Here is a 10258-nt window from a genome sequence, read left to right as displayed (position 1 = left end):
CTCGCTTTCTTCCTTTCTTTGCTCACACACTTTCTTTTGTGCTTCAACTGGTCTTTCGGTCATCTTTGTTCACGTTAAAAATGTTTCCATCCCAATTTTGGGGGCTGTGACAATTTTGAACGAAAAGCACCGATGGCTGAGAAGGACAAATTTAGCCATGCTCATTTAGGCATGCGTTGTGAGATATCTCCTACTTTATTGACTGGTTACCAAAAACATCCTTCAGACAGATAAATTGATGACCTCACAAGTGGTACAAGAACCATGTGCCTCTGATTTCCAGTTCTTTTGCCGCTGTAGAAGTCATTAGTTAAAACAAAAAACATGAAATCCATTCCTTGTGGTTGATTCAACGTTTGCTTCAGCTTTTTACTACTAGATCAATAAAAATTAGGCAAAAGTGCTATTTTGAAGAAAAGGTTCTTTGCGTATGAAAAAAAGTGCATGGAACCTGTAAATTTCAATATCATATCATGGCAATGACAATCGAGAACTGGAGCAAGGCTAAATCTTAGAGAGCTAACTTGTATAAGTTTGTAAAAACAAAGTACATGTATCCTCAAATCAGAGGTATAAGAGGCTGTTGTGCTTTTTGTTTACTAAATTCCATTCGAGAAATCCTGACAATTTTTACCCGAGATTTTATTTTTGAATTTTTTTGTGTGTTCAAAAAGATTCAAATACGTATCAAATTTCGAGACACACCGGCGGTTAATACGCGACCGACCGGTATCATTTTATTGCTTTCTTTCTATCCTTTGTTTTTTAATCTGTTTGTTTAGCAAACCCTGTCCGCTTATAGATCGTCATTATTGATTGTGCAAAGCTCACACAGTGACTGGTTGTCTTGTCAAATTAGCAAATAACTTCACGAACTATTATTTTCAAGAGACATGAGGCTGTGATGTCTGTCTCTTGTCGAAGTAAGATAAAAAAAAGTGATATTTCTATAAAACGAATCGTCGCAAACTGGAAAGCTAAATCAGCAGATGGCAGCAAGACGCCAAAGATACCTGGGGAATAATATTTCTTTACACTCCTCGTGGTTTTTAGCTCAGTACAAATAGCAACCGCAAGGTACCAGTTGAAACCTCTCTACTTTGTGCGACCACAATAAAGGCAGAATTAGTATTTTTAATCTTCCTTTCACGAATTTCAAACACCTTTTTTAAGCCCGTCTTTGTTCAAGTACAAAAAAGGCCCCTTTTACAAAACGAGAGTTCGCCGGAGACAAAAAATCGTTTTGCAAATATTCTATGTTTAAGTTTAGGTCATATGGAATGTTTGGGACCTCCACAAAGTTCCTTATTTTCGCGTGACAAAGTGTAATTTAAAAGCACGTGGAAAAAGGCCTAAGTAAGCTAATCTGACAGTTCCTGTCTTCTCTCAACAACATTAGGTTAGAATATAAAAAGATGTGGAGGAAGCGTAACCAATGATGTTAGGTAACATTGCCAGTTTAAGCTGGCGAAAATGGACTGCAGTATCGGTCGAATAACCGAACAGCCCCATTAACGGACAGGGAACAGTACATTAAGTCAGCTGCTCTGTTTGCCGAATTTATTCAAACCCTTTGTCTGCCAAGCTATGAGGGACAAAGGATGAAAAAAGCATGATATTGAATTCTTTAGTAAACGTCACCCACGCATTGGTATCGAGTTAATGGCTTGGAAGAATACACCTCATTACGCGCAGCCTTTTTGTTACTTATCACTAAAACATAGCCCCAGCACACAGCTCTTGAAACAAGAAGACTAACATCGAGTCCAGAATGGCTGTATTCTCATCTTCAATTACCCGGTGAATATAATAACTTTTCTCCGCCAATTTACTCCATGTTTACTTTGCTTACTGTGTGTGAGAAGTTGTCGATGGTTTGTCGGCAGAAACAACTGTCCGTTGCTAGGCACACTGTGTGGACCTTTGAAATGTCGCGAAAACGGAATTTCACAAGAACAACTACGTAGTTAAACTGTCAAGTGAGTTTGCACAATGAAGTCTTTTGTTTTCTATTAAAAACAAAAGAAAGGCTAAATGATGAAACACGTTTCTAGTTTGCTGTTCATTGAACTAAAAAAAGTATATAAAAGTAACGCGCGGTAAGGCGTACTGTTCGGTGTCTATCTTATAGGATAAATATTTTATTGGGTGTGACAGCTTCTGGAATTTTAGAATTGACTTCTTTGCAGTTGTTAATGAGCTATTTTCCGAGCTATTATCGAAAAAAAAAAAATACGCAGTGTTTGTTCGTGTATTTCTAACGCCCTCCTGGAAAACCCACGTGGCTTCACAAGCCGATTAATATTGTGTGACGACTTATTTTGCTAATCTTTGTTCCGTTTTAGGAGCTCGAGACAGTAGAATCGAAAAACAACGTTTCTTTCCGTAGGATTTTTTGGAGGAAAGAAATTAATCTATAAAGATATTTGTACGACATTAAGTTGTTTAAAATAAACACAAAAATATCGCGATCGACATGTCGCCAGTTTAAAAAACCTACGGTTCCGCGGCAATAAATTAAGTCCAGAATAGTGTCCTAGAAAGCATTTAAGCCTTCGATGTAAGCCCTTTTAATCCTGTATTTCATGAAAAGCCAAAACAAAAAATTGTGTGATCGTATTTGTATCCAAAATGCCATTGTTACAAATACTCGTTAAGTTTAATTTCTGTGCTACTGCGCTGGGATAATTGATTTGATTTGCATAACAACTCAACCGCGGAAATTAAAGGGAGCCTTGCTTGGAGCAATTACTGCGAAACACTTAACGAATTTTCAAAAATCTGAGTATCTCAAAGCGGAAATTTTTAACAACCGCAGGCGCTTAACAAAATGCTGTAAGTCTGATGTTTTTGTCCTGAAAATTCGAATCAAGAAAACAGGATTAAGAAAAAACAAAAAGAAATTGTTTTGCTTAGGATACAACTCGGAAGGAAATTTATAAATCTTCCGAAATAACCAGCCAGCACGCTGGGATCTACAACTTGGGTTATTCATCATAGCTACGGAAAACGGATAGCACAATTCATTAATTCCAACATAAGCAATTCGTATTGTTTAAGTCCTTTTAAATTGGCCACATTTTGGTTTTAAATATTAGCATAAAACAAGGAAAATATGCTCACAAACAAAACCCTTGAGACCAGCGAGGGAAAAATAACATAAGTCGGTACAATTTATTTTCTTTTCCGATGCGTCTTTTGTGTTGTGTACCAAGTGATGGTAGAAAAGCGAAAGAACGCACTTTGTTCACGCTTAATTGGTTGGAACAAAGCGAGCTGCTCTCTGTTTAGACAATTGTCTCTTTTCCCAGTGACCTAGGCTGCCGAACACGTTCCAAGTTATGTTTTAGAAAGCGGAAAAAAAAAACTGAGCACAGAGGAAACGCTCTGAGCATTCAGCATGAAAAATAATAATGATAATAATGGCTTGCTGTTGAAATTTCTAGAACCTTGCGTCAAAGTTGAATATTCTGCGTTTGATTTGTGTGTACAGCTGGAATCTCCACAAAGAGAGCTGTTGTGTCATGCGCAGTAGAGACGCACCGCCAGATTACTGAATTACGCACTAGCCTTTTTACAAATACAAAAGTCTGTATCGAGGCAACGTTTTACAAGCTCGCGCGACCTGATAACCAAGAAAATGTGAAAACTTGTTAGGCTTATTAAAATAAAATGTCCAGACTCTTTGTGTTTCTCAGAAAGATGTTTATTCGCCTTGGTTTCGCTGCGTTAATTATTTGCCACCATTTGCTGTTGAATTGAGCGGCTTCTTGATTTCCCATTAGCATTTTATGGCACAACAATTGTTTCTCTATGCGCTGCGTTAACTTTCGACTAGCAAAGAACTCAACCATTTAAATTAAAAGCCATTAAAAACTGCTGAACGCGCGCGGATTAAAACCAATGAGGCGTCAGCCGACAAGTGTCGCTTTATAATGGCCTCAGTTCATCAAACGAGATTTAAATTGAGCGTCTCGAAGGCGAGATAAAACGAACTAAAGAATGTACTTCGGAAAGACTTTGTCCGCTAAATACACTTTTCCACTAAATTATGCAAATGTTTTATGTTACACAAGGATAGTTTGACTCATTAACAATTTTCTTGTTCGTTTATCACCGGCAGCTTAACTGCATGTTCTTCTCCTGATTCGGTTTCTAAGCGGGAAAAAGCAGGAAAATTCAATCTACATTGCGCCTTCTACTTTCCAAGTAAGGTTCAACGACAGGAACGTAAGATCAAATGATTTTCCTCCTGCCTGAATTAAATGAGTAAATCTCCTGCTTAATTTACAGTTATTTGTTCTAGTGTCAATGTTTCTTTTGACCGACTTAGTCATTTCAATTTTTAAATACAACTCACTCACAACGTCAGTAGACAAGACATATTACTTCAAGGCATTTGAAATTATCTTTTGAACAGGTCCATCGTCCGATTTCGCTAGAGGGTGCACTGTGACGCTCAAAAGGCATTAATCAACTGTTCTTTTTACCTTTCGTTCTCCTCTGGATCTTTCCTCTTTTTCGCCTCACTACTGGTCTTATCTTGTTTATCGTCTTTACCAACATCCAGCAAACTTTCCAAGTGTTTAATGTACCTGATAGCCGCCCTGAGGGTTTCTACCTTTGACATCCGTTTATCTGTAGGTTCATCTGGAAGGTGTTCTCGAAGCCGCGCGTAACCTTCGTTAACATGGCGCACTCGAATTCGTTCCCTCTCGTTACGCTTCCTAATGAAGGCAGGCTCCAGATTGTAATCGTACAGCGGATGAGGTATCGGCATCGTCATTGGGGGACCATAGTATGGCGGCAGTTGAGTGATCGGGGTGTTTTCGCTTGGGATTCCCAGTTGATAGCAGGTCGGCATTGAAAAGGCAAAATCTGGATACTCCATTCTGAATTAATATAAGAAAATCCAAAATGTGTCGTTATCGGCGAGAAATCTCAAAGCGGCTCAGTGGCTTCGGATGCAGACGGCGGGCTAGACCTGGAAATGTCTCAGCAGAAATCCACGAGAAACGCTAGCCAGTGTTTGAAATGTTATTGACGAAGTGTATCAATGTTAGCCGCGAGAGCAAAAGTTAAACTGAGATGAGGTTTTGAGCGCCGTTTAATAAGTCTCCACCTGCTGCGACAGCCAATCAGATGTCGCGTTTGTTTTGACAAACAATTAATTGGATTATCACAAGTTTCGATCTTGGGAAACAAATGGAGTAAAAACCGCGTGTGTTACTTTTCTAGAATTGCACTCTTTAAATAGGGAAACACTAGTGGCGAACAAGCGAAACTAACGTGGGAGATTTGAAAAAGGAAAATTTATGGCTGCTCTCTGTTATGCTAATTCATCGTACACCTTTGATCATGGCCTGCAGTACTCGTAGGCACGTAACCACGTCAGATTTTCATGGGATCACAAACACTAACGTTAAACGTCTTAGAGCTCAGGTATGCTGTAACTAGACTAGTAGCACAGGGTGAAATTGCGACCTGTGAGTTTAATCTAGTTCGCTGCCACTGTTGGGTACGACAATATGAGTTTAATATTAGCAGCTAATACCCCCCTCATAAATGTCAGGGCGGGGGTCTTTGAAAGCAACTCCATAACACGCGGATTGCATTCATCCAGCTATTTACTTTTTGACCCCTGAGGTGAAGCTGAAAAGAGGATTGTAATCCACAATGAAACAAGTTCACTTATGAGCGCAGTATGGCTAACTTACAAGCCCTTGGATCGCATCAGTCACGTAGCCTGTAATATGTGAGGCACCTGTGAAAAGCGGAACTAACCAAGGTTAAGGAGACACTTTTTGAAAGCATAAAAAGAGTATCTTTGTTTTAAGAGGTGATTTCTCCAGGAATTAAAGTATACGTGCTTTATGTGTGTCAATGAGACCAACAGAACAATAAGCCCTCGTCGTGTTGTCGCACACTATGAACTTGTAATGGCAGCAATCTGTATTTAGTAAACACCCTTTTGAAATAGTCAACCCGATAAACAATACAGTACATCGTGATATCGCGGTGCTCCTTGGTCTCAAGCCCCAAAGTATTCAAACGTTTCCTATTGGTCAGTAGGTCCCTGCAGTGTGGGTGTCTTGCTATAGAGGCCGTGCTCAACACATGCTCGACTGAGGAGGCATTTGTACAGCACACATTGGGCATCGTTCTTCCGGCGGTCTGTTGCTTAGGCTCGCACGTACCCCCAAACACTTTTTAATCGTCTCATTTGAAACACATAGCATTGAGGTTGGCTGAAATTAATTGTTGGCACCTGTTTATTGTGTTCGACTTTTGTTCCACTTGGAAGTCAGTTCACTCTCGCGGCGATGAATACATCACAAGACAATGCACCTTATCTTGCAAACAACCACAGAAAATCCTCAAAATACACGCCATATTGTTGCAGCTTAGCTGGCAAGCTTCGCTGTACAAGTGCACTGTTTGAAAGTACCAGCAAACGATCTGGGGAACCATATATTTTGGGGGCAAAAAAGGGGTATCTCACACCCCTTTTCGTCCCCCTCATGGAGTGATGTCCCCAGAGCTCTCGTTTGCTTCGCTAAGAATTCTTTTCATAAACATACAAAGCTTGTCCTCGATTGCCTGAAGACAATGCTAAGCACAAAAGAAATTTGTTCTAATTTCCATTCGACACCTTTGGCTATGTTGTTTTTGTGCCAAGCACTTCACGCTAGAAGGCGAAATGAGACAATGTCCCAAGCAAGCTTCACCCCCAGCCTATATTTGGATAAGGTTAAAACTTGATTGAAACGCAACCTGACAGTAATGCGGCATCACTTGTTAGAGCACATGGAGAAGTGTATCGCTTAAGCAACACGCGAGCAACAAAAGTGGCAAAGAAACGAGGGCAATCAGTGGCCAAATCTTCAACTGATTATCATAAAGCTTTGTAACAGTGTAAAGTCGCTATTATCCCCAAACAAAATAGATACAGCGTTTATTTTTATCTTAATTGCTTCGCACGAGGAAAAAACAACAAGAAGTGGGAATCATTGCAGTTGTTATTACTTTTACGAAAGTGTTTTTGTCTTAGAGAGGGCCTCGTTAACAAAATCGGACTGTTTAAAACGATCGCTTTTCGGGACAGTTTTAAGTCCCATTTGAAGGCACTTAAACTCTCGATAGTAAAATCTGAAAATTCCACCCGACGTAGAACAGAGAAGGACATTTAACAGAGAGTGAAAATCACCTCCAAATAATTCCTTGTCAGAAAGCCCATCGTTTTGGTCATTTTTAATAGACTGTCATTCACAAAGCACTCTTTTGTTATATTCTGCATACTAATGAGGCATTAGAGAAAAAGCCAAATTTCTGCCGGTTTGGTTTAGAATCGACGAGCTTCCGAAAAGGGACTTCAGTATCGCAGTTCGTAAAATCTTAATATACACCATCTTGTCTTTTCTAACAGCAATGTTTTGCGTTCTCCGGCGAAAACCAAACAGGGACAGTTCATCTTAATTAACGTAAAATTTGGTAAATATTCCAGAATATTCATGAGATAAAGGGAGTATAATAGATAAAAGAGGGACAGAGGCACAAGGGGACAGTGAAAACTCGTTTAAAATCGGTTGTGTTTTGACCGTGTGTAAACAAAGAAAACCGAAAATCAATCTTTAATGATGATGAATTAGAATAGAGCACAAGTGTGACATTTGACGATATAAAAAACAAAACAAAACAAGGCAGCAGCTGATTTTCTTTCCTGCAGACAAAAAAGCTATATTTTTACGTTTCTTTGGGAAAATGCCCAAGCTCACAAAAAGATTTGTGCCAATTATGACGAGGTCGGACCATGAGAAAAAAAAAAGCGTATCAAAGCATCTTAACCGCTGTTCTACGTCGCCTTAATAATTTTTATTCCTAGCGAAAAAAATAATGACGAAATTCCTCTTTCAAAACGCGCCGCACGGATATTTTTGCATCGCTATTTTGTTGACTAGAAAAACAACTGCCGCATATTCGAATGACTTATCTACCAACCGTTTTCCAGAACCATGTTGTACTCTCGGCGCAGCTGCGCAGCTTGCACGAGAGACAGTCTCGAATCAGGTCCAAATCTCGACATCTGCCATCGTCAGACGTAATTCCAACCTCTTAAAGAAAACATGTCAAAGATTAGAATAATTCTTGAATCGTTGCTAGCATTTATTATCATTATACTTTTTATAAGTCACGGTTAATGTTCGGGCCTCAAATTTGTTACGCTCCAGTTCTTGAAGACTTCTTGAGTGTTTAAATAAAGTTGCATAAAATCTTTTTCGCTGAGAACTTTTGGCTTAGCGATATTTCTGCTTCTGTTAGTTAACACCACGCTTTTCTATTTTGCCATTTTTTTTTGCCAATCAAGGGAAGTCTAGTCTGCTGTTAAGTAGTAACCTGCCAGCAAACGTCAAAAAATAATTAACATGTCGGTTCGATTGCAAGGCCACGCGGCAAAAACATCCTGCCGATTTAAAAGTAAAAACAATGCTTAATTCGAGATTTTTTTCTTGTGCCACAGGACGAGAGAAACTGATGGGGATATATAACAATCCAAGAACTACAAAATGTACGAAGTCGGTATCTTTTTCACGAGTCCGATATCTGCAGGCTCGGCTTTGATTTCGCCGGTAGAACTCGAAGTTGTGGATGTCGCCGATTTCATTCGTAAAACTAACTGGATGTTAAAAACAAAATCGTTCAAGGGATTGTGAACAACAAGAGCAACCATTGCGAATCAGCGGCTCAGATCCACTGATTTGACTGCTCGAACTTATCTTTAAAACCTTCTCTTTATGTTTTCCTCTGAAGCCATTTTAGCCGATTATCTGCTCCCATTGTTTTGCAAGTTTATATTTACGCAGGTCCATTTATTTATGGACTAAGGATTCGTTTAATTTGGATGTCAATTTATGGATGTCAAAGGTACTCAACAAGCGAGTTTCAAGGCCGAAAAACCAAGATTTTGTTCCCTCAGCGAAGCGCTCAAAAAGTCTTCTACAGCTGAAGAAACTGTTAATTCAGAGAATAAAAGGCATTTCACACTTCAAAAAAACCCATTAAAACTCATCGGCAACACTTAACACCCTGGGCCTACCAAATTTGAATATATTTTTCACAATTGACACTGTTAATAAAAGCTCATTGAGAAGACCAAATTGTAATTTGCTGATGTTCTTACTAAAACAGGTGAATCAACTCGTGGGTGAAGAGAGCGTGCTTTCGACACGTACATGTCAGAAAGCCTGCGAAAAAGCACCACATTGTTCGCTTGGATGGGATAAAAACCATCAAAAGAACCTCAAGGTTGTCCCTTGGTAAATACGCTTTCAAGAGGGTGACAACCGACAGGATAATGTCTTATAAACTCGACGCTTTTATCCACGCTTGATTCACGGAAGTTAAGCCTCTTTAACACAAAGAAGCGTGTGGCTTTTCAGTGAGTTATTGCGTGACAAAGCAAGAAAAGGGGCTTGTGTAGCTTCAGTAAATTGCCTTGTGTTACAAAGCAAAACGCTTAAAAGAAACAATTGAGTCACGTTCTGTGATCTATTCACTCGTGACACCTACTGGCTATTAAGAGTGGCAAACAATGAGACTAACACACCGTATCACACGGTTTGAAATTCTTAACTCATAAAAAGACTATTTGCTTATGGATGATATTTGTATCTTTGTGCCGTGTAATGATGTTAGCATATTGTGTTGAGGGCAAGGAAAAGTTTCTTGGCAGGGCGCACAAAGAACGGCGAACTTGACTGATTCACAAGAGCAATTAAAACGGGCCGAGTAAACAAGCATGGCAGACAATGATCGTTTAACACTGAAGTTTGTTTATAAATTTAAATTGGCTCGGCGTTTTTGTGAGCTTTGCTCCTGTCATTCGCGGTGAAAATCAAAAGTGTTTAAAGGACGAAGGTTGGTTGATAAAAAAAGTGGACTACGTTTCTCTTCTTTAAATACGGTCTAAATATGTTATTTAATAAGCTATTCTACTGAAGCTTCAATGTAGATGAACGGAAAAACGTATTTGTTACGGTTTGTTACGTTCAACAAAAGACAAACCAACGTTTCATAAGCTTCTTGAATAGCCTGTCATAATTAAAAAATTTCGCTAATCTTTTAACAAGTTAAGATGTCGGTTGAATCTCTTTAACCGTTGATCAGATATTAACGAATCAGTACAGAGAAGACAAAACTGAACACCATTGCCATCAGCTTTGCAAACGGCCTTAGCGCTGAGAAATTACACTATTACAGT

The 10258-nt window shown here is 39.2% G+C and overlaps 1 protein-coding gene across 1 annotated transcript; it reads right to left on the bottom strand.

The window, feature by feature from the left end:
* Positions 1-3684: 3684 nt before the first annotated feature.
* On the bottom strand, positions 3685-5103 carry LOC146470339 (achaete-scute homolog 5-like). Its single transcript, XM_085121985.1, has one exon. The coding sequence runs from the start codon at positions 4889-4891 to the stop codon at positions 4487-4489; it is 405 nt and encodes a 134-aa protein (XP_084978111.1). The 5' UTR covers positions 4892-5103; the 3' UTR covers positions 3685-4486.
* Positions 5104-10258: the final 5155 nt, after the last annotated feature.

The sequence above is a fragment of the Pavona decussata genome, unplaced genomic scaffold, assembly GCF_977016875.1.
Source record: "Pavona decussata unplaced genomic scaffold, jaPavDecu1.1 SCAFFOLD_114, whole genome shotgun sequence".
NCBI classification, from domain to species: Eukaryota; Metazoa; Cnidaria; class Anthozoa; order Scleractinia; family Agariciidae; genus Pavona; species Pavona decussata.
The sequence above is the reverse complement of the archived record's forward strand: the minus strand, read 5'-3'. Positions and strand labels throughout refer to the sequence as shown.